The sequence below is a fragment of the Paracoccidioides lutzii genome (assembly GCF_000150705.2).
Source record: "Paracoccidioides lutzii Pb01 unplaced genomic scaffold supercont2.5, whole genome shotgun sequence".
NCBI classification, from domain to species: Eukaryota; Fungi; Ascomycota; class Eurotiomycetes; order Onygenales; family Ajellomycetaceae; genus Paracoccidioides; species Paracoccidioides lutzii.
This window is the reverse complement of record NW_015440951.1, coordinates 174,465-197,723: the sequence shown is the minus strand read 5'-3', so window position 1 is coordinate 197,723 and position 23,259 is coordinate 174,465. Positions and strand designations below refer to the sequence as shown.

The 23,259-nt window shown below is 46.2% G+C and overlaps 9 protein-coding genes across 9 annotated transcripts; 5 read left to right on the top strand and 4 right to left on the bottom strand.

Moving 5' to 3' along the window:
* Positions 1–133: 133 nt before the first annotated feature.
* On the bottom strand, positions 134–1,783 carry PAAG_02236 (hypothetical protein; the record flags this gene model as incomplete). Its single annotated transcript, XM_002795484.1, has 1 exon — positions 134–1,783. The coding sequence occupies one exon, from the start codon at positions 1,781–1,783 to the stop codon at positions 134–136; it is 1,650 nt and encodes a 549-aa protein (XP_002795530.1).
* Positions 1,784–3,531: 1,748 nt separating this feature from the next.
* PAAG_11455 (hypothetical protein) lies at positions 3,532–3,735 on the bottom strand (the record flags this gene model as incomplete). Its single annotated transcript, XM_015847102.1, has 1 exon — positions 3,532–3,735. One exon carries the CDS (start codon positions 3,733–3,735, stop codon positions 3,532–3,534), a length of 204 nt encoding a protein of 67 aa, XP_015703234.1.
* A 1,226-nt stretch (positions 3,736–4,961) lies between these two features.
* Positions 4,962–5,385, top strand: PAAG_02234 (hypothetical protein; the record flags this gene model as incomplete). Its single annotated transcript, XM_002795482.1, has 2 exons — positions 4,962–5,050; positions 5,106–5,385. The coding sequence occupies 2 exons, from the start codon at positions 4,962–4,964 to the stop codon at positions 5,383–5,385; spliced, it is 369 nt and encodes a 122-aa protein (XP_002795528.1).
* A 793-nt stretch (positions 5,386–6,178) lies between these two features.
* Positions 6,179–8,413, top strand: PAAG_02233 (siderophore iron transporter mirC; the record flags this gene model as incomplete). Its single annotated transcript, XM_015844577.1, has 5 exons — positions 6,179–6,465; positions 6,546–6,676; positions 6,743–7,477; positions 7,534–8,195; positions 8,294–8,413. 5 exons carry the CDS (start codon positions 6,179–6,181, stop codon positions 8,411–8,413), a joined length of 1,935 nt encoding a protein of 644 aa, XP_015701625.1.
* A 522-nt stretch (positions 8,414–8,935) lies between these two features.
* On the bottom strand, positions 8,936–11,082 carry PAAG_02232 (hypothetical protein; the record flags this gene model as incomplete). Its single annotated transcript, XM_002795480.2, has 6 exons — positions 8,936–9,104; positions 9,287–9,507; positions 9,604–9,893; positions 9,957–10,211; positions 10,282–10,827; positions 10,899–11,082. 6 exons carry the CDS (start codon positions 11,080–11,082, stop codon positions 8,936–8,938), a joined length of 1,665 nt encoding a protein of 554 aa, XP_002795526.1.
* A 1,315-nt stretch (positions 11,083–12,397) lies between these two features.
* PAAG_02231 (hypothetical protein) lies at positions 12,398–13,072 on the top strand (the record flags this gene model as incomplete). Its single annotated transcript, XM_002795479.1, has 1 exon — positions 12,398–13,072. One exon carries the CDS (start codon positions 12,398–12,400, stop codon positions 13,070–13,072), a length of 675 nt encoding a protein of 224 aa, XP_002795525.1.
* A 3,708-nt stretch (positions 13,073–16,780) lies between these two features.
* PAAG_02230 (cell division control protein) lies at positions 16,781–17,862 on the top strand (the record flags this gene model as incomplete). Its single annotated transcript, XM_002795478.2, has 4 exons — positions 16,781–16,800; positions 16,919–17,038; positions 17,316–17,694; positions 17,803–17,862. 4 exons carry the CDS (start codon positions 16,781–16,783, stop codon positions 17,860–17,862), a joined length of 579 nt encoding a protein of 192 aa, XP_002795524.1.
* A 1,529-nt stretch (positions 17,863–19,391) lies between these two features.
* PAAG_02229 (guanidinobutyrase) lies at positions 19,392–20,589 on the bottom strand (the record flags this gene model as incomplete). Its single annotated transcript, XM_002795477.1, has 5 exons — positions 19,392–19,550; positions 19,577–19,650; positions 19,713–20,029; positions 20,065–20,408; positions 20,548–20,589. 5 exons carry the CDS (start codon positions 20,587–20,589, stop codon positions 19,392–19,394), a joined length of 936 nt encoding a protein of 311 aa, XP_002795523.1.
* A 490-nt stretch (positions 20,590–21,079) lies between these two features.
* Positions 21,080–22,910, top strand: PAAG_11454 (beta-ketoacyl-acyl-carrier-protein synthase II; the record flags this gene model as incomplete). The annotated part of the gene is made up of 8 exons (XM_002795476.2): positions 21,080–21,131; positions 21,258–21,424; positions 21,493–21,600; positions 21,662–21,733; positions 21,822–21,908; positions 21,964–22,230; positions 22,296–22,664; positions 22,743–22,910. 8 exons carry the CDS (start codon positions 21,080–21,082, stop codon positions 22,908–22,910), a joined length of 1,290 nt encoding a protein of 429 aa, XP_002795522.2.
* Between the last annotated feature and the right edge of the window lie 349 nt (positions 22,911–23,259).

Sequence of the window (23,259 nt, the reverse complement as noted above, 5' to 3'; positions counted from 1 at the left end):
AAGAATAGTAAACGACAAAAAGCTGTTGAAACTCCACAGCCGTGCATAAAATACAAAATTTAAGGACAAAAATAGAGGAGTAAGAAACCAAAAGGAAAAGGGCAAGGAAAAGCAGAATAAATGTACGTAGCCACTAGCCAGAAGGGACGGGGATAGTCTCCCAGTTCTTCTCCCCCTTCTTGGGATTAGGCACCATGACCTGCAGATCTCGACGACCACAGAAACCCCCAGTTCCCGCTTTCCGTTTAATCATTTCATAAGAACCCTCACCATCAGCACCTTTGAGAACCCAGACCTTTTCTTCCACTTCCTCCCCGGCTATCTCTGCCCGTCGCGGATTGAATTTGGGCATGCCAGCCACGGTATTTATTACAGCGTTGGCTATGGAATACAGCCTTTCGAATCTTTTAGTGACGCCAAGCCACGACAGAGTCCTTGTGTCGTATGCAACTCGAACGTAGGGATTCATATAGATCTCCGTATCAACAGGTTCGCCATCCTTGAATTCGTATGGTGGCCTTTGGATGTCAGCATGGATGAGACAGCATTCCGAAGCATCCCAGTAGGTGTCGGGCTCAGCGCGGAATTTCATAACTGAAGAGCGGCGCGTAACTAGGGAGGTTGGAGACCGTCTGTCAAACTTGTGTTTATTCTTTCTCTCCCCTTGCTCTTTTTCCGGGGCCTCCCTTCGTTGGAAGAACTTTCCATCAAATGCAACCATACCTCCCCAGCAGCTTCTAACTCGAACGGCGTCCTTTTGATCGAGAACGTCATGCCGGCTCTCAGCCTTGCCTGCGCTAGAAAACCATGGGTAGAAAGGCACTCCCATCGAATATCCTTCCAGATCCCTCGTTGCAAAGGTATCGTAAAACTTGAATGGGTTAATGAAATCTACGGCACAAGCGGCACGGTATCGCGCCTTACCGTCCTTGTCCGCATTAGTAGAGAATAGCAGCTGAAGAGCGTCGATGGGATCGAAAACGATGTCGTTGAGGTATAGCAGTTTATCGAACCGACCGTTTGCGGGGTCTTCGAGTGGGAGGAGTGCACGGTTTCGAACCTCAGCTAGGTATGCAACCCGCTTTATGCGTTTTGAACCATCTACAAGGCGGATGTGAGGCAAAGATTTCAGGTCCATGTGCTCCTCGTACACTATAGACTTCTTGCATTCAACTTTCCCCTCCAACTCATTCAGTGCAGCTTCACCCTCGGGACCACTGTCATTCTCGTATATACTTAAGAATACATTATCCTTTCCTAGTAATCTGATAAGCTGAAGAACGTTTTCCCCCCACCTGCCCCGTGCAAGCTCGCCTTCTCGATCGTATAGACTAGCAGCAACGAACACCTTTTCATTCCGTGGATTCCCGGCGCCTGGACTTTTTGTGTTTAGAGCGGCTTGCCGGAGAGTATCGTAATGTGCAGGAGGGGACGTGTAAGACGGACGGAGTAGGGCGGTAAGCAACGCGAGGACGAGTATTAGTCCAGATAATGAAAATAAAATGAAACAGAGTCTGCGGGGAAAGAGGCGGCAGCGAAACCCAGAGTGATTCCTCTGTTTCCAGGCAGCCTCCCTTGTGCGGCCGCGTGGAGGATGTCGTCTGACGAAAGGGAGGAAGGAGAGCAGTCGCGATACCAGCGAGAGGGGGGTATGCAGATAGCTTCGGCTGGTTGTAGGATGCGACTCGAAGTCTGCGGCGTCGAGATCGAAGCTATCTCTCGAATCAAGGGACGAGCGACTAACGAGTTCATACTCATCGGGATGCAGGAGTCGGGGAGACATGTCGCGGACCCGCAGGATAACATGGGCGGGGTCTACCCTGTCCGCATCGTATGGCTTTGCCTACGGAGAACTCCGCGCTACTCCCGTTACGGGAGAGAGTAAGCCCGCGTGCGGTCCCGAGGTAGTGCCGCGAACCCGTGCCTGTTTTGACGCCAGTAAATTGGGAGGGAATGATAGCTTGGTGGTGGCGGTGATGAGGTCTGACAGACCTTACAGATTCCGACTCAGGGTCAGCAGCATCATTTTGGGCTGGTTGGCCAGCGCTGAGTCAGCCGGCTCTAACTAGTTTAATGTCAAGTTATCTGGATTTTACAAGAGAGCTCTAAAGCCAACATTACTTATAACTTCATTATCTCAGATCATAAATCCAGCCTTCATAATGGATCTGCAAGAACCAATGTGAGCTTGACATTCTTTACAAATGCGCAAAGGATGAAAAATCCCCCTTTTGCCATACTGTGGCTAGTTAGCGCGGAATCTGCAGACGTGCCAAAGGATGAACAATGATGTTTGCATATCTTCAGAATCGCAAAGTGAGATCCGTTAACATCGAATCCTGGATTTCAAAATTTCACATTACGGCTCATCCTTAAGACATGGGAACGGATCAAGAACAAATGCGTGCGGGCTGTGAATGCCTTGCAGAACAGGAAGATGGAGTGAGTGATTTGTATGGAAGAACCTAGCAGCCACTTAGTACGTTCCAAATCTGGTACGGGAGCTACGGTTAATGTTCTCTCGCATTTTAACGACTTCTTCTGGATTCACCACGTCTTTCAATGGATGTGAGAAATATCTGTCGGACGATCCTTGAAACCCGCGTAGCTTAAATAGAGCTGCTGGAGGAGGTAGCTGCAGTTGGAGAGGCACATGGAAGCTGGAGAATGGATGATGCAAGCGATTGGCCCTCTGCTTCATGAAAAAGTATTCCACCAGATGCAGTTCTTCTCCTCGTGCCCCGCGATTAGAGCATTCGTGATAAATGTCTAGTTATGATGTTGGTGAGTTTACAATGATTAGCTGTCTGACGAGCAGCCCTCCACCTCCATCTAGTTGCATCCAAGCCAGCTGGCATGATCTCTCCCTGAGGAAAGAAGAAGAAAAGAATTGAAAACCCAATTTAATGCAACCACTTGACATATCGAGTGTAAAGCGATGTCATTTCAAGACGTTTTGCCGTCGATAAACAGTAAACTTGTTAAGTTCAAGCCGACTGCGCTCTACACAGTTAAATCTCTCCAATCGTATCTCGTAACTCGTGTTCGTATCTCCCTCTCATGTCACAGTATTTGGCAGGAGGTTGAGCCTGATTTTGCATTTTACTTGGTCGAAAACGTCTCGATTTATAACAATATCAGTTAAACCGCTAATTTCTTGTTTTGTCCTCGGGTAAGGCTGATATTAGCCTATCTCAAGATTTGAGCTTACAGGATTCCGATTCAGGGGAGCTTTCGGTTAACCACCCCACCTTGCTGCGTCATACTTGGTGCGAAATGAAGAGACATACGAAAACAGAATAGTAGAAGGACTTCATATTTATTGCGGGAAAGCCATTTTTGGACGCCTATTAATCAATCGACTTTCCCATCCAAAGCATATATATGAATGTTTCAAAGTAAACGCATTTCACCCCCATCCTTTTTCCAACCACGAAGCAACATTCACATTCCAAAGAATATATAACAAAAACCCAATGTCCGACTTCAAATTCACATCCTCAACCCGACCCCTCCCCTCTCCCAACTCAGCTACAAACACGCTTCACCATTAAAGCCCCCCCATTCAACAGCCTCATCCTCTACAAAACAGCCCCGTCCTCTTCCTTCCAATGAGCCAGCGTCCACATCAGCGCCGCCTGGACCACCCTCTACGACCAGGGCGGCTTGATCCTCGCCACAACCCGTCCCGACGGGACCAGGAAGTGGATCAAGACTGGAATCGAGTTTGTCCATGGCAAACCGTATGTGAGAACTGTGGGGAAGGATGCGTGGTCAGACTGGAGTTTGTTTCCTATGCCGGAAGAGGGGAGGGGGGATGTGAGGATTGAGGTGGTTAGGGAGAAGGATGTGTTGTTGTGGATTTACTTGGTGGATGGGGGGGGGGGGAGCTTGTGGTTGAGTTTAGGGAGTGGGAGATTGAGCTTTCCGGATAGGAGTAGTACAATGGGAGGATGTTTGGTTGCAGTTTTCTTCCAATGTATGGGATTGGTTTTGTTTGGGTTTATGGGACATGGAATATCGGGGGTAATCTTAATGCTGGGATTGCTTTTTGCACTTCTGACAAAACCCCATAGTTATGCCCGGTTAGGCATGTAGTGTCGTCAATAGAGGAGGCTGCACGGCGATGCGTCTAAGGTGAAGTTTCGAACGGGGAATCTCGACTTAGTTCAAGGAAACAGTCCTGTTTCACGGCAGATATATCTTGAAGCGTCATGACACATTAAAAGGACAAGGGACAGAGCATGCTCTCCATACCTAGGTAATTTTTGGTTATGGTCTTCCATTGCACACTACTCCCTGCACACTGATATCGTGTCAAGTCCCGGTGATGAAAGTCAAAACTCCGTTTGACAAACCCTCTAGAGGTCTTCTGGTGCCAAACTGCGTACAGATGCCGCAGATAATAAGTTTTGTCTGATTGAGTAGGCTCTCAGTAATCTACCAAGTTGCGTTGGATAGGACTCCATCGCTCAAATTCCAAATCTGACTGAAGACTTGATGTTGACGTTTGAATAGTTAATTCCTTAAACAAGTCGAACATAGAGGAAGCCATTTCCTTATACCCTTCCGTACACAGCTCCTGAAAGAAACATGCCAAAGTTCAAAACTACCCTCTCGGGAAGAGACCGCAGGTTTCTGGTAGAGATGGAGTATAATATTCCCCTTCTCAGAGAATTATTTTGATTGACGAGTCCCGCTGCAGAATCTCGCAAACTCCGCCTCTAATAAGGATTGCCTTGGGATCCACCGAAGCCCACAATGACATGGCCAACCAAAGCTGGCTCCTACATTGGATGATTTAAAAGAGACTGCTTGCGAGACAAGGTCTTTTGTCGGTTTGTAACTTATAACTTATACCGGGCTGAGCTCCTCCCCTCAACGGTACGGGGTAATGGATGACGTACGCATGTGGGCTGTCAGCTGAGAATTGACATTCTCCAGGCTACTCAGAACCAATCATGGGGGAAGTGGATACCTTCTCCAAATCCGGATGGATGGAGGGGCAGCAATCATTTTTCATCGAAGACAGGGAAGCCGTTTTATCACTGTCGCTTTTAAATAACTAACTAGTGAGCTTTAAGTTGTTGCTTACTACTCCGTAGCTCCGCTTTATCAGATCGAGCCCTGGAATCGCATGGCGAGGGTTATCTGATCCGACTCGTGCCGGGCGTGCAGAGCCAGTTGCAGAATGTGCAAAACGGCCAGCCACTAGCCCCAGATAAGCGAGATCTAAACCGGATACAGAATAGCCCCTTTTCAACTAAGGTCCTTGACCCGCCTCTAGCCAATAATAACCAATCACGTCGATGGAATGCCCATACCGCCTCCCCGATTAGGCTTGGCGTGGGTGTCTCGGAGGCTTACCTAAGAGGCTTACATTAATTAACTAACTAGTTAACTACCTAGTTAGTTGCCCCACGGAATCTTATCATATCAGATCGTCTGGCGTCCGCTTTACGATTTTAACCAACTTGATTAGTTAATAGCAGCCAACAGCATCTTCATCTTCAACACCCTTTTTCAGACCGATCTCCCTTTGGCCAACGGCACATCCAACTGCATCTCAAATTTCAGTCTGTGTTCTCCTGCTCCCCTTTGGTCTCCGTTCTCTCTTAGGCTGCTGGCCAGCGTGCTACGTATAGTTAACTAGTTATTCATTGTTACCCTTACTTAAGATCACGCCCCACCAGAGAGGTAAGTTACTCCGTTAACCATCGGAGTCACGGAGTCACGGCTGGTCTTGTCGTCAGAACCAGCTCGTTAAAACCCTTTTGCTGGTTTGTTGGGATTGGATACCTCAATTTTGCATATCTACTTTGTGTGTTTTTCTCTCTCGTTTTTTGCTCTATCTCGTTCATTCTCTCCGATTTATATTATCATTATACATTGCCCCTATACATACTACCCAAAACATCGGAACCGGATACATAAAAAGGCATCTTGCTCTGGCTCCCATCTACACAAATCCTTCGCTCACAAACCGCATTTCTGATATTGACCTGCCAATACTTGTCCTTTCTCATCCTATCTTTGCAACCTGCACGCCCAAAACGGAGTTTTTGAAATGGTTGATCCTTGATGAACAAACCGACGAACGAACCTCCATCCTTCTTCCTCCGTTACGATAACCTGACCCTCCTCTTTTGCCTCGCCACCCGGTCCGATCTTCCCCGCTATGGTCCGGCAAACGACCTCTGTCAGGTCTTACGGCACATGCGAATCCGGACCTCAAATGGAGGACAGAGGTGAGGATGCCGGGCTGCTGTACATAGAGCCAAGGGCAACGTCAACGGATTGTTACGATGACGAGAATGATAGTAATGCCAATATCGATGGTCGAGATCCCATACGAGGGAGTGGATACACTTCCGCGTCTTCGGATTCCATGCAAGAGGGTGTACGGAAAATAGAGGCTATTAGCAAAACGTGGACGAAGAAGTCGTTAATGGTTGCTTATACTGGGTATGTGGTGCTGCAATTTTTATTTTTTATTATTTTAATATATCCCCTGTCCCATACGAGGTCTGGCTAATGTAACCTAGAATATTCTTGATGGCATTTTCAACCTCTCTAGAAGGCCAGACGGTTCTGTCCTTATCTGCCTATGCAACCAGCTCGTTTAGCAAACATTCGTTGATATCGACGGTAATGGTTGTCCAGAATGTGGTGAACGGTAAATGATTCCTCCACTACCAGCCTTACTCAATCAAATATACACGAAGCTAACAAACCGCAATAGCCGTTGTGAAACCCCCAATGGCCAAGGTCGCCGATGTTTTCGGTCGATTCGAAGCGTTTTGCATAGCTGTCTCTATTTACGTCCTGGGATATGTCCAAATGGCAGCTTCGAGTGATGTGCAGACGTACGCATCCGCACAGATATTTTATTCCGCCGGTTCAACAGGACTGCAAATTCTCCAACAAGTCTTCATTGCGGACACAAGTTCTTTACTCAACCGAGCCCTTTTCTCCAGCCTTCCCGATTTACCTTTCTTGGTCACTGTGTGGATTGGCCCAATGATTGCCGCTGCTATACTCAGGGAAACTAGCTGGCGTTGGGGATATGGGATCTGGACAATCATCCTACCCGTAGCATTTCTTCCGCTAGGGTTGGCTCTGTTTGTAAACCAGAGAAAGGCCAAACAGTTAAACCTCCTCAAGCCAAAGCCTTGGAAAGGACGGAGCTTCACTAGTATAGTCAGAAAGACTTGGTACGACCTGGACGTATTTGGCCTTCTGCTTCTATCCGCGGGACTGGCTCTGATTTTGATCCCCATAACGCTGGCGGCAAATGCGAAGAACAAGTGGAAAAACAGCAGTATCATTTCCATGGTCGTCGTCGGTGGTGTCTGTCTTCTGGTGTTTCCTCTGTGGGAATCTTCAAAGCGGGTGGCGCCTCATCCACTCCTCTCTCTTCATCTCCTCAAGCAGAGAACGGCCCTCGCCGGCTGTGCCCTTGCATTCTTCTATTTCAGTGAGTTGTCCAATCCTCCTTTATCTTTTGGATACTTCCTCTAACCCCTGGCGTAGTGGCATTCTACAGCTCCGTCCAACCATACCTCTACTCATACCTCCAAGTCGTCCAAGACCAATCCGTCACCACCGCCGGCCGAGTAACGCAAACCTTCTCCTTCACCTCAACAATCGCCGCTGTATCCATCTCCTTCGTCATCAAAGCAACAAGACGCTACCGCATCTTCGTAACCAGCGGCTGCTGCATCTACATCTTCGGCCTCTTCCTCATGTTCTTCTGCAACAAGCAAGGAGCATCCGTCCCCTCCACCTTCGCCATCCAAACAATCATAGGCCTGGGTGCTGGCTTCCTTAACGTCCCCGTCCAACTGGGCGTCCAAGCATCCGCAAAACACCAAGAAGTCGCCGCTGCAACTGCCATGTTCCTCACGTGTCTTGAGATGGGTGGCGCGGTGGGTTCGGCTATCTCGGGCGCTGTATGGACTAGTTCCATCCCCAAGAAGCTCGCCCTGTACCTCCCCGAGGAGAGTCGAGGAGATGCAGAGGAAATCTTCGGTAAACTTACCAAGGCCCTTTCGTACCCGCTTGGCTCTGCGACGCGGGTCGCTATCAATCGTGCGTATGATGAGACATTTCATAGGCTTCTGGTGATTGCGCTTTGCATGGCGATTCCGATAATTCCTCTTAGTCTGCTTATGACGAATTATAGATTGGATAAGGTATGTTAAATCTCTTTCTTTTGGAAGGGAAATGTTCGCGCCCTGTTTGTTGAATGTAAATTGTTTCGATTCTAACAAAGTGAATGAATAATATGTAGATGGACACTCGCCCAAAGGTCGAAAGCATAGGCGATGGTGAAGGTGAGGGCCTGATTTCCCGTCCCTCCCATGACGAAAGTCCCGATCGCAGCTCGCGGTTTCGGAGGCATTTTGCGTGAATGGATATATGAATATATAGAATGATGCAGCTTCCCCTTGGACATCGCGGTGTATATACAATGGTTTCTTGGTCCTTTCCCCACTATTTTTTGAGCCCTTTTTGTGGTGTACGAGCATATCACATACACCTCTCACTTTTACGGTCAATGATCTATATATGCCATTTACGATATGAATCTATGTATTTTTTAATAAATCTAGAGATAAATGAATATGTGGCAATTTTTTTTATTTTTTATTTATTTTTTTTATTTTTTATTTTGTGCGCCTCTGGCTGAGAATGTATGTAATAAGGAAAATAGAGTGGTGACAAGGCATGGAAAATGGATAATGGAAAGCCATGCACACGAATTTGAAATACCAACATATCCAATTCTTCTTGCATATTTACCAATAATTACTTAGTTGAGAGGGCATTTCAAGTTGAGAGGAAATATCGACAAAATTACAATTATCAGAGTCATCTAGAAGCCCCTATCCTTGTGCAACCCATTCCCCGCTTCCCCACCCCTCTCAAACTCTCAAATCCTCCTAAGCACAACCGGCTGCACACCCTCATCCGGATACGAATTCTTTTTCTTCCTCACTTCCCCCTTCCTCCCATCCTCAAACCATACCTCTTCATCCAACGACGTCTTATAAGTACTATACATCCTCGCCGTCACCAGACGAATAATCGCCCACGCAAGACTATTCGAATTCCGTCAATATTCAAGTTAGCGAAACATGAATTATAAGCACTATTCATCCTATTTTCACACAATGGAAGAGGGATATGTGTATGTAGAGGCAGATGTTACCCTGCGTCGCAAAGCAACGCAATGAAATGCACTGTATTGTCTTGTATTGTGTTCACTTGTGAAGTTACGTACTTAATCCCCGTACAAGTTCGCGCCCCGTATCCGAACGGCATGAGCATGCGTTGCATCTGGCGGTGCTTTCGGGAGGTGGATGTGGAAGTGGACGTCGTGGCTGAGGCTGTGGTTGTGGTTGTGGTAATACAAGAACGCCAGCGCTCCGGGTCCCAGACGTCTGGATTGGGAAATATCTCCGGGTCGCGGTGGAGGGTGTATGGTTGGATGGAGATGGTGGTCTATGTACATAGATCCTTTTTTTAGGTGTTTTTGTAATCTATAAAAGGGGGGATAGGAGGGGAGGTGGCTGGTAGTATATATTCTTGAAAACTCACTCCAGGCTCTATCTTCATGCCCAGTACGGTGATATCGGGATTCTTGGCTTTAACTACCCGCAGGAGACTGAATGGTATGGGCGGGTTGGTTCGGAATGTTTCCTGTAAAACACTTGTTAGGAAGGGCAGGCTTCGCAGGTCTGATAAGTTTATATCTTCCAAAGATGCTGTTGGGTCTTTTGAGCTGATAGAACGTAGTTCGTCGCGCAGGTTGTCTTGGTGGCGTTTGTTTTCGGGGAGGGAGAGGTGGTAGATTAGCGCGGAGAGAAAGTCGGCGGTTGTAGAGGTGCCTGGTTTCTGTTAGAGCGGAATGGGTTGCTTTGGGATGGGGAGGCGAGGGACATATATCTCACCTGCGAAGAAGTGATCTAAGCTATCGCTGGCTATATAGTTCACGTTCGGGAGAGCAGGGCTAGGGCCGTTCTTTTTGAAGAGGTGAAGAAGATGATGGAGATGTGTTTTGATTTCGTTCTTATCATGGGTCACCCCTTGATCGTCGTTTGATGATTGGGAACGGAGTCTGAGAGATTCCTTGACCCTGGACATGCCGTAAGCGGCCATTTTCGTCCCTGGGTTAATTAATGGTGATAGTAGTTTCAATATGGAGACTGGTGTTATCTATCAGCACAAAATGCGTCTTATATCCCGTGAGGAATTTTGTAGGATAATCATACGTACGCGGAAATAATTGCAAAATAATCGCGAATGGGCTGGCTACCTGGTCTGTACTTGAGGTGAGAAGTTCAACCATCTCAGTCCTTGAGTCTGCGTTTTTCAGCAAATTGAGAGGTTGCCCAGGTCCGTATATCAAACCGGTCATAATATCTGCAGTAAGCCATCTGATGAGGGGAAATACATCGACAGTTCGCGAGGGCAGTTCCCCCGCTGCCGCTGTTGCTTCCATTTCAATTTCATCCATGAACGTATTGATAACCGTTTTCATCAGGGCCTGGACAGCTGGCGATGATACAACGGTATTCGTATAAAGACCCGTCACAGTTTTCCTGCGCATTAGATGCAATTCTGGGTCAATGGTGCTGACTAGGTTTTGCGAGCCATACTGCTCAAAAAACCAAACAAGGTCAAAGGTATCAAGGCCTCCACGGGGTCCTGTGTAGATATCCCGTAGAGCATCCGGATGACAGAAGGAAATCATTTTCGGACCCAATTGCACGATTGGACCGTAGTTTTGATGGGCATGATGGGTCGTGTTCAGAATCCCATCTGTTTGTTTGTTAGCAAGCTGGTCTGTTAAGAGCGGAAGGAAACCATAGCATAGATGATCCAACGCGCACCTCGCAATTCATGCAGCGGAAGCCACCATTTAGTGAACTTGGCTAGTTTGGGCCCTGGAAAGGGAGACTTGATGGTGCGATATGTTGAACGACAGATATTCTGAATTATGATTAGCGACATGGCAATGGCGATTAAATGCCATTCAACGTTATTGAACCAGGACAGTCCTGTGAACTCGGCCATCGCGAATAACTAAATATCGTATTATAAGCTCAGCAGAATTGAGATGCAGGAAAACACAATTGTTAAAATTAATCGATAACCAACTGAATTTCCAGAAGACGAGCGCGGGATCAAGAAGCATGGCTTCATGAGATGCATGAATATCACCCTATATTGTTATTTCAAAAGTTGAACAGACATAGTTATTGTCTTTTAGACTGGATAATTTTGACTTCAACTGGGACAAGGAATTATCCATATTCAGCACAACTGTGTAGTCCGTCCATCGGAGTTCTCTGACGGCGGTGCTTTTCGGCTGAATCTGGGCATTTAAATGTAGGAGCACACAACCTTGAAAAGGTGGGATGCTTAATCGCATGTTATTGGATGAGACGAGAGCTAAATAAATAATCCGTTGCCTCCCCACTTGTATGCAAAGATGAATCATAAACCATGTATTTGGGACAATTCTAGCCATTTTGACTCGACAATCTTAGAAAAGAAATGTGGTTCGGAAAATGGGGCGATGCTTCTATCAACACTAACTACTACATGTCAGTAAGTTTACATGCAATGATGCACGACAGATTACCCATAGTGAGTTGGTTGTCCAAGTTTTTGAGATGATAATTTTGAGTTAAGGGTTGCTAAATAACTTAGTTAACAAGTTAAAGAATAACTACATTAAGCGTCTGCCCCTGGTCCCCAAGTCTGATCGGAGCCTGTTGTTGGTCAGACAGAGCAAGTCTTCCAAACTTCTCAACGGAGTACCGCCGTTGGATTGAGACTAATTCCCACAGTCAACTATGATACGCTGTCTTTTGGGGTCTGCCCATCCCAGCTCAGAATACCTGCAGCATTCATGCTGTAGACGGTGGCTGGTGCACTAACCCAGCTCACCGATGGGGACAAGATTAAACGGCTCTTTTGGCCCAAAGTGGCCAAATACGCGTATCCCGCTGTTATGGCGACAATCGAAGCAAAATAGCTTGAGTATTTGGTTTTGGATTAGTTATAGATGTCAAAATACAGATATGGAACGATGGCGATGCTTCCTCGAGCATCATGGACTGACATATATATAGTATATATATATTTCGCAATCATCTTTTTCGACTCGGGATACCACTCCTCCGATAAATCTCAGCCATATACACATCTTTACCGTAAATGAGACTTGTCTGTCCGTCCTAAAAGCATTTTCTTTACAAGCCATTTCATAGTCTATAGCTTCTCCCTATACCCCATTCAAAAAGTGAACAAAACAACGGCCACCATCGCGTCCGCAAATCACCTCCTCATTTCTGCACCCCACATGCAGGCCATGAATAACAACATGGCTTACACGCAGGCACCTCTTCGCCGCGTGTATCTCATCAAAGATCAGAGCTGGACTCACCGCGGTTACAAAATCACCACCCCGGACGAGCTCTCCTGTCTCTACACCGTCCAAACCTCCAGCTCTCATCCAGAAGTAATACTAATCCGCCATCTCCAGCCAACCCCCTACAACCTTCCGGCATCTTTCATGTCAAGATTATCCAGGCAATTCTCTCTATCCGGTCTCTTGGGGCATTCCGAAAATCACCAGCAACCGGGAAGCCAGATTAACAACGACCATGTCGTTGCGACTGTCAACTTCCACACTTTCTCGTCAAAGATTGATATTAGTTTCAGCACTAATCAGGCCATTGTTATGAAATGCCCGGATGCGTTCTCTAGTGCGCGCAGGTTTGAGAGCCTGACGCCGCTTGGTACGTTGGAGTGGAAGAGAGATCGGGGTGCGTTGGGAAGTCTTGTAAGCAGCAATCTGAAATTGGTGGATGGGGGTAAGCGGACTGTTGCCAGGTATGAGAAGAAGTCATCGATGCTGTCTAAGGAGAACGATGTGATTGCGCTTCTGGTACCGGAGTTGTATGGGTTTCTGGACATCGTGGTTATTACGTGCTTGGCTACACTTGAGTATAAGAGGACAAAGAATAGTGCGGAGGATGCTATTGGCTCTATATGATCTTGTTGCTGCTAAGTGATGTATAAAAAGGGTATTAACTTTGTGCTTTATTTCTAATGTTTAATGCTATTTCTCTTCATTTAATTTTTAATTTTTCTATCATTTGATTTGGGCTGTTCAGCCTTTAGACTCTCGTGTATATTTGCTGTTTGCTTCCTCCTTCCTCTCTCTTCGTCTGATTTTTTTCTCTTGAAACCATTAATGCTGATTTATGAATTACGATATGGTGTAATGTCAAAACCTTTAACTAACTCGTTAATGAAAGACATTTCTATTCTCAGATATTAAAAAGAAAAACTCTACGGTTAACCTTCCACATGGCTAAAATCCATACTTCTAACCCTTTTTCTGATTCCCAAGTATTCGCTAATATCTCAATCCCCGACCAACAAAAAGAAAAGAAAAGAAAAGAGAAAAGAAAAAAAAAATGATGAATCTGTTTAACTACTTCGGCATTATTGGCCACGTATGCCCGCATAACTAGTTATTCCAGATTGTTCCTTAATTTCTTGCTAATGTCTTCTTCCCACCTCGTTCTATATTAAACATGCTGTGCTTCTTAGCTCAGAGAAACCACATATGAGGGGATAAAAATATCTATGTCATGCTATAAAAGATAATCGTTACCTCACAGTCATATTCCTCAGGGATGGGCAGGTAAGAACACCACGGTGCATGGTGGCATTGGTTGTTCTTTTTTGTCTTCGAAAGACTGGAGTTGGATGCAATGTTACGGAGATGCATGAGACTCAATCCAAATAAATAACCATATCGTCCCTATTTAACTTACTGCCCAGTACACCCTTGCCCCATCACTCAGCTAAGCATTGTGAATTCAGATTCTACAGGCGCATAGTATCCGCAGGGATGCCAATATATGCTCAAGAAATCCCGCCAGTCTGAGGTAAGTAGTCCTCGAGGCGAAACAGGGATCAGCAAAAGAAGCAGAGTGGAGATGGAAGGAAACATGCATACATATTGATCCTAGAGCAGCATACTTAGTTATCTATATTTATACAAAAGAGTGAGCCGTTGTTAGCTCTTCATTTCTATTTCAAGGAATCCTTCGTCCCAGCCGCACTGAAGTCTGAGGGGTAAGCGACGCAGTGGGTCAACGGGTGGGGCAGGAGTCGAGAGAAATGCAATGTTGCGCCTTGTCCTTCGTTTGCTCCGTCTAACCACCTCTCTTACACGGTTCGATCTTCTATAAGAAACTGGTAATATAGAATGAAGAGATGCCGCGGAATAATCACTCGCCCAATGCAAATGCTACCTACCTATTAACTTCCTATATTAAACACAATTCACACGGAATAGACATAACTACCTGACATGTAGCTATGTTTTCCAGATTTGTTGCAGCATAAACCATCGAATGTGCTAACCGCCCTCTTCCCTCTCCTTTTTCCTGACTTCTAATCTTTCTTTTCTTTTCTTTTCTTGCCATGTGGTATTTTAGTTTAAGTTTTTCTAACATCCCTGCCGATTCCCGGACGGAAGTGTTCAGGGTGTGGGGTGGCGGGATGGTGGCTGTTTCAAGGCGTGAAGGAGAGTCGATCCCACCCAACCAAGATATGGAGGAAGTTCTTTTTTTTAGAATCGACCCTGGCTGCACAGAGTATTGGTGTCACAACTCCCGTTTCATCTAAATAGTGCCTACAAAGCGGGCAAGCGTTTCAAGAGTGAAGGGAGTTTTTCTTGAGATGGTTAGGGTTAGAGGACTGCTGGCTGGTGTTTGGAATGATCAAGCTGACAACTATACATTATTATCCCCAGGCTGGATGATAGAAAGGCTGGCCAGACGATAGGTAGACATAGTTAGCAATCAAGAGCTGGAGAACGTCGTTCGACTGAAAGGAGTCTGTTGGACGCAACAACTGCAACCTAATGATGGCGGTTTTGTTTTGTCAGAGAGGTAGGATATTCAATCAGTTTAACCGGAGAATTACACTCCTTTGCCTGTCTCTTAAGACTCTTTACCCTGTAGGAAACTACCGGTTCACATTACAAGCTTGGAGCGTTGCCTTGACATTCCCGAAGGAGTGATGTCCCATATAGAGACATCAGATCAGATACTTTGTAAGGCAAACTATATAACTATATAATGAATATTGCCCATCTTCCGAAAGACGTTAATCCTGGAGCGTAGAAGCAGGTTAAATCTTAAAATCCCCCTTATCCGCGCCAGCGAATCGGAGAAAGCAGAGAAAAGCTAAGCACCAGCAGGAGTCCCGTGCATCGTCTAGTTAGTCCAAAATGCGCGAAGGATGATTGAGCGATCGAGAGGGAAAGTAATGCATTTCATGGTCTGCAGGGAAGAGTTATATACGTTGGTTTGTGTTCTAGGAAATGTACCGGAAATTAACATCAGAGCTGGTTATTATATAGTTATCCCCGCAAGGGCTTGATTGAAGGTCAAACGCTGCGTAGAAGTAGTTAGAAGAGAAGAAGAGAGGATATCGAAGCAATTTCAAGGCTCATTTATATGTTTTCCGTGCTCGCACTTTTAGCAGAGCGTATTTATTAACTAGTGATTGAGGATAAGTAATACATCATCGGTCCCGAATAAAATAAACGCTGGATATGATGTGGTTTAATCGGGGGTGATGGCCGGAGTTTATTGAATACCCTCAGACTTGGCTCGAGAATGTGCGCTCTATTTACCTCCCGGTACTTTATCACGCCGCCAGAAATCTAGGCTCGGCGCGGTACCTGCAAGGTCACCTCCCCATAAAATTTCTCATTAAAGGTAATATCACCGCCCACTGAAAAACAATGGTTAAATAATTGTGAACTGGTAAACTGGACATTACTGGACTATCATCAACACCCATCTCTATATTCCCCATCAACCATCTCTGTGTTGTTCATGATTTAATTGTTCTCTGGCTGGTGTCGCGGTCCATGTCCTGCCTGTTCCCATTGTGGTTGGGCCCACTCTGCCGCCATTGCTGCTACACTCGAACGTTGACCTCAACCTCAACCTCAACCTCAACCTCAACCTCAACCTCTCCTCTCCTCACCCCTCTTCTCTGCCCATTTAAATCTCTCTAGCTACTTCCCATTTACACTTCCTACACCAATACTCCTCTCCTCTCCGGTCAGTTCGTGCTTCGTCGATTTCTGTGCTTGCTCACCCCCGCCCCAAGCCAGTCCTCGTGCCCCGTCCTTGTTCGCGCGTCGTGCTGCTGCTCCCCACCTGGCTATCTCTTATTCATCTTGTCACGACCTCTGTTCTCAAGGGCTACCCAATCTAGCTCATCCAGGCCCGTATGGTTTTCCCCTGTCTTCTATCGCCTCTCAAAAGAGCGCTTCTTGTTTACATTCCCTCGCTTTTCTTAACTGCTCTTGCTTGCAAAATCGGGGCTTGGACGGCTAACGTATTCTATTGACCGCCCAGAAATAGTCTTCGTCCACTCGCACTTTCAATCTGCTTACCTCGCCCTTTTTAACCCTCCGCTCTTTTCTTTGCGCATCTAAATCTCTCTCATCCCATCATCCTACCACGAGAGTATTGCTGTGCCACCTGTTTCACCCACTTCTATCTAATCTTGCCATATTCCATCGCTTCTCTACCGCATCGACCCTTCTCAGTCTTCCGTGAAATCGCCCATCACACACATCTTTTCCTAGCTGGATATTCTGTTTAACCTGTTTTACATCCGCGATAGCCTTTTTTAGAGCTTTATTCTTCCACCAGAATCCAAAATGGTTGTGGCTACTATCAAGTAGGTTGCTCTATACCAAAGGGTGCTGTGCTGACAATGATCAACATTGGCGGGTTGCGGATCATAGTCCCTCGCGCAACGAAATAATTTGCTAATTGACCCCTTATTAATTGAACAGATGCGTTGTGGTTGGAGACGGTGCTGTCGGCAAGACATGTCTATTGATTTCGTACACCACCAACAAGTTCCCCTCCGAATATGTCCCGACCGTCTTCGATAACTATGCGGTTACAGTGATGTAAGTTGTGTGACTTCCCCATTCATGTTCACACCACATCAGCCATGTGTATGGATCGTGTAGCACGTCCAGTCCCTAGGCAAATACCCACCAGCATCTTTTTCTCCTATTCTATCTATCATCGTCGTGAGCTCGCTTTCCCTGTCAATTTCTGCGGAAAATCAAAAGAAAAGAAAAGAAACGAACAGAAAAGAAAGAGACAAAGAAAAATGGAGCGATTTTTATCTGTGACACTATGGCCCTCCGCTAACCAGGCAATCCAATTCTTGAACCACAGGATCGGAGATGAGCCATATACCCTGGGACTCTTCGATACCGCAGGACAAGAGGATTATGACCGTCTACGACCACTATCATACCCTCAAACTGATGTGTTTCTCGTCTGTTTCTCCGTTACATCCCCAGCATCTTTCGAGAACGTCCGTGAGAAATGGTTTCCTGAGGTCCATCACCACTGTCCAGGCGTTCCTTGCCTGATTGTGGGCACCCAAACCGACTTGCGCGACGACCCCAGCGTACGAGAAAAGCTGGCCAAGCAGAAGATGCAGCCCGTGCGAAAAGAGGACGGTGACCGTATGGCAAAGGATCTGGGTGCTGTCAAATACGTCGAGTGTTCCGCGTTGACTCAATATAAACTTAAGGACGTGTTCGATGAGGTGAGTTAAAAGGATTTCTTCTCCCTGTGCAACCATATATTTCACAGAAGCAAGGGAAATAAGAACTAAGCATATCTAACCTCCCTCTTTTCCGTCAATCCAATCCAGGCAATCGTCGCTGCGCTGGAACCAGCCCCAAGTAAGAAGCCTAAGTGTGTCATCTTTTAAGTCGTTTCCAAATACTTCCCTTGATACAAAATACAATAGACCTATACGCAAAGCGTGGAATTCTAGCTTTGTCCGATTTTCGCTGTTTCGTTTGGTTGGGCGTGCGCACCCTATATTCGGACTCAACGTACGTACAAACATGGGCTCTATTACGCAAAAGTTTTCCAGATATACACCATACAACGAGGGAGAAAGTGTTTCAATGGTCTGATGGATGAATTTGACGCCGAAATTTGGATTGGGGAAAGGGAAAATGGGCCGACGTGGATTATATTTTTATCTTTTAAATCTGATTTCTGATCCCACCAACCCTTCAAAAGAAGTATGCCGCAATTCAAAATGCACAAAAGAGCCTAAACAGTTATTCCAAGCAAGGTTTCGCAAGTTCCGTCAATTGTTATTTCAGTTTCTGTTCTTTTTGTTCCATTTTCCATCATCACTCCTTTCCACGTCAGCTTAAACCAACCTATCCTGTCCTTTCTCCCCTTTTGCCTCTTCCGATTTTAACGTTAAAGCTGATCGATCCTATCTGACTTGCTGCGCACGTCTTAACCCTTTCCCCACAACCCCCTTCCTTTTCTTTGCTTTGTTTTTCATTTTATCCCACTCTGATATGCTGTGGTCCAAGGTTTTTTTTTTTTTTTTTGGTTGCTTTTCCGCCGGTGCACATGGCTTTTCTTTGCGTTTTGTTGCCAATGTTTACTACCTCGATTTCATGCTGGAATTGTTCATTTTATTAGTTATCTGAACTGGTTCTGATCTGATTGATTTTGCTCAGTTTTAACTGAACTGCGTCTTCGCATTTTTCCCCCTCTAACCCATAGCCCCCTTCGATCCAACATGCGCATTGTGTTATTATACGGTTTGCTCGTAGCAGATAAAGAGAAGAGTTCCTGCGACTTGTCTCGTTTTTTCCCCTTTCTGGTTGTTTATGTTAGACTGCAGTGGAATAAGAGAAGTGAACAAGATGTAAAATTTTAGCTCTTGCTCCTCTTTCTTTCTTTCTCTTCTCTTTCTTGCTTATCGACAAACTAGGAATGTTGACTACCTACAAATTCCATACAAGCGGAGTTGCATGGTGTCCAGCGATGGAGAGTCCGAGATGATCAAAGTCTTTCGTATCTACGTGAGAGCTGTGGGAAAGTGGAAGGTATGATTTTATTAGGATCTATAAATGCGAGTGTTGGCCGCTGGGGATCTGAATCATGCTGGGTAGCGAGTGGGGATAACATCCGGCAAGCCCTGCAGTGCTCTCTGGTGAAGATAATATTTAAACTGCATTTTGTCTACATACGCTCATCTGTGGAACTTTCTTTTGAGTATATGTTAAAGTCGATATATAATTACCTCACAAAGGTTAACAGACCTATTCGAGCGACCAAACATGGGGGTGAAATTGGGATGTAAATTTCAAGACGGATAGGGAGAAGGCAATAATATCTCATCAAAAGCTCATCCCGTGTCGTATCCTTCTCATTCTTCTCGTCGTTGCCCTTCTTCCCATAGCCCCACCCCCCCACCCTCTCCCTCTACCCCACATCCTCCTTAGCCCCCAACTTAACCATACTTGACATAATTTCAAACGCAACCTGCGCAACCGCAAGCGCAGTCCCCTCCGCAACATTATCATAGATAGGTGAGACTTCCACAATATCAGCATCAACAAGATTCAACTTCTCAATCCCGCACTGAATCCTAATCAGCTCACGCGTACTCCAACCCGCCCCCCAAGGGTCCGGCGTGCCAGTTCCAGGGGTGATAGAAGGATCCAGCACGTCAATGTCCAGACTCCAAGTAGACAGGTTCGTCCGGAGAAAGTTCTATGCGCGATATGATCGTGTCGATTATACCATGGGCGCCGATATCATCGATATTATCAGCATGGATGCGCAGGAATCCCTGCTCGGGTCCCGGGTTTGAATAATCACCATCATCCAGACCGGTCAGGCGCGTGCGGAGACCAGCGTGTGCAGAGCTGGTGTTGGAAATCAATCCCTCGAGACTGGCCGTGTGGAAGAAGCTGCCGTGGTTGAACCGAGAATGGTCCGAGGTCCAGAACGCGGAGTACCATATTGGGTTCCCGGTGTCGGGGTGTGCATCGAAGTGAAGAACTGTGATGAGTTTTCCGTAGATTTTGGACGAGGCACGCAGCGCTGGGAGGATGATGCTGTCACCAAGCGTGATGAGCTTGGGTTTCCTCACGAAATACCCCGGATGGGGTTTGGAACGTCACGCGTCGCGAGTTTCAGGAAGGCTTCGTATATCTGCCGCTTTGCGAGGCCATTGTCAAAAGGGTTGGCGGGGATATCGCCACAGTTGAGAATGCGGGCCCAGTTTAGATATTGATTTATGCCGGCATGGATGTTGTAGCTGTTTGCGGGGATCTGACGGGCACTTGCAGCCCTGATTGCGCGGGCCCCTGGGCGGTAGGAGACTGCGTTATCGAAGGGGGTGCCGAGGATGGCTATGTCGTATGGATCATCAGGCTCAAGGAGACATCTAACATGCTGGAGATGGGTGAAGGTGGAAATACCGGCAAATCCCCACTGGCATGGAAAAATTAGTTACTAGTTTAAACCACTTCAAAAGCAAGGAAACAGCCAATATATATATTTGTGGGAATATCAACTTATTTAGCTTTTGGTCCCACCTTTTTAGAAGCTCCTCCCTCTGCTCAATTGGAACCTGTTGTTTTTCATGGTCATGATATGTCTCCGTAATGGGCATACGTCGGGCGAAGACAGTTTGAATGCTATTGAAGAGTCATTTCTTTCTTTTAAGAAACGGGAACTCCCCCATATAGTCTGGAGGAAAATATTTTTAAGCTGGCAGCCATCCCCAGCAGTATTTCACTATCTCAGCATTGGATCGGGATTTTACACAGATACGTTAACATGTTAAGGCTGCGGGGTGCGGTTGTGGTCTACAGCAAGGGACGATGCTGAGTGATGAGTCAGCACGCCGAGACCTTCGAATTTCATCATACAGGAAAGGCGAAAGTAATCACTGACATTGACCACAGAGAGAGAGCAAAAGACTTGGGGATAGTTATGGGTGACGATTTATATATTACTAAGTTGTTTTCTTGTCCAGAGCTCTTGGTGAATTGAATAGCTAGCATCTCAACTTAAATTATCCATACCGCTTTTTCCCAAGTCTTCTTCTGAACCGGCACCAACTCAACTCATGTTATCATAGCAGTGGTGTGACTGGTGTCATGCGCAGGGTTGTGGTTACAGGATTAGGCGCAGTCACTCCTCTTGGGATAGGTGAGTTTGAGTCTTAGTCTCTGTTATCGGTTGGAGCCAGAAGCGGAATCATTGATGTCTGCCAATATGTTATAAGCTGCAGTCTAAATGTCGTTTCTTCACTGGATATTTTATTGACTGCTTTAGGTATACGACGCACATGGAAACGACTTTTAGACGGCCACTGTGGCATTGTTTCGGTAAAAGATAGAGACCCCAGGTACAAAGATTTACCATGCCAAATAGCTGCTTTGGTCCCCGAAGGGCCCCAAAGTGAAGGTGGTTGGAATGCTTCAGATTGGTTGAGCCGTGATGTATGTACATTATATTCGGATCCTGTCAGCTCGACTTTACGTTCGTGGAGACTTATGGCCGATCATAGGCGGAGAGAAAGACGGCAAAATTTACACAATATGCCCTGGCAGCTGTTGAAGAGGCTTTGGAAAATGCAGGCTGGAAGCCTACCACTCGTGAAGAGAGGGAAATGACTGTGAGGACGCACTTACACCTGCTCTTCCCCTTAGTGGAGTTGGATGATTAATTTTTAGTAGGGTGTATGCTTGGGATCTGGGATTGGGAATTTTGACGAGATATATGATACCTCCCTAGCTTATGATAGAGGGGTATGTTAAGGATTTTTATATTACAGCCCCGCCCGGCCCTCGACGGATTTCCATCAGTAGGATATATTTACGTTAACCTTTCTAGTAGGGCTACAGAAAGATTTCGCCACTCTTTGTTCCCAAGCTCCTTATTAACTTAGGTGCTGGGCACATATCGATGAAATATGGATTTTCCGTACGTTTTCACTATATTACTACTCCATAACGTTTGTGCTGATAATCCAACCTAGGGACCAAATCATGCAGCCACAACTGCATGCACAACTGGCGCCCATTCAATTGGTGATGCATCCCGCTTCATTGCTTGCGGAGATGCAGATGTAATGATAGCGGGGGGCGCCGAGTCATGTATACACCCGTTGGTCATCGGGGGGTTTTCAAGGTGCCGAAGCCTTGCTACATCATACAATGACTCACCGGAGAAAGCCTCAAGACCATTCGACAGAGACCGTGAGGGATTTGTTGTGGGAGAGGGTGCGGCAGTTATTGTCTTGGAGGTACGTGTACCCTGCCGTTCTAACGTTCTCCTATAAAGATCCTCTAAAACCAGCCACTCTTGTAGGCACTTGAACATGCGAAATCCCGCGGTGCGAATATATATGCTGAACTCAAGGGCTACGGCTGCTCCGGAGATGCATACCACATGACGGCACCGAAGGATAGCGGCGAGGGCGCTTTATCCGCTATGAAACGGGCGCTGAGGGACGCTCAAGCCCCTCCTGGCAAGGTTGATTACATCAATGCACATGGAACATCGACGGTTATTGGAGACGCGGCGGAGAACTTTGCGATTAAATCTCTTCTGCTTGGCCAGGGGGGGAAGGAGAGGGCAGCTGACATCAACGTCAGCAGCACTAAGGGCGCTATAGGGCATTTGCTGGGGGGTGCTGGGGCGATTGAGGCGGTGTTTTCTGTTCTGGCCATTCATGAGGTATGTATATCATCATTTTTGCGGGCGATGCGTCACTGCCTGAAGCGTTGTGACTAGTGAATCTAACCTTTGTGCCAGAACATACTGCCTCCTACGATCAATCTGGATAATACGACGGAGGAATTTGACTGCAACTACGTGCCCAATGCTGCTCAAGAGAGGCGGGTTGATGTGGTTCTGACCAACAGCTTTGGCTTCGGGGGAACGAATAGTAGTATTTGCTTTGCTAGATATTCTAATACTTAACTTCTGGATATACCCCAACGGTTTATAACCGTTTTTTCCTTTTTCTCTCTCCCATATATATATATTTTTTTTAATTTTATTTTTTGCGCGCGAATATGGATCTGCCTTCTCTTTTGATTTGATTGGGTTGATTTACCTATTCCGTCACATTGCGGGTGATATCTTGGATTTTACTTTTGTCCTGACACAATCCGTGTTCTGCTGCCTAAAATCTGTATTATTATATTTCAAATGCTGTCTAATACTCCTTCAAAGGGGTTTCCAGTAACGTGGTTTCTCTTACCGGGGAATGTAGCTAAATGCCTAAATGTATAAATATCTTTTATTCCTCTTTGTAAATTTCAGATTA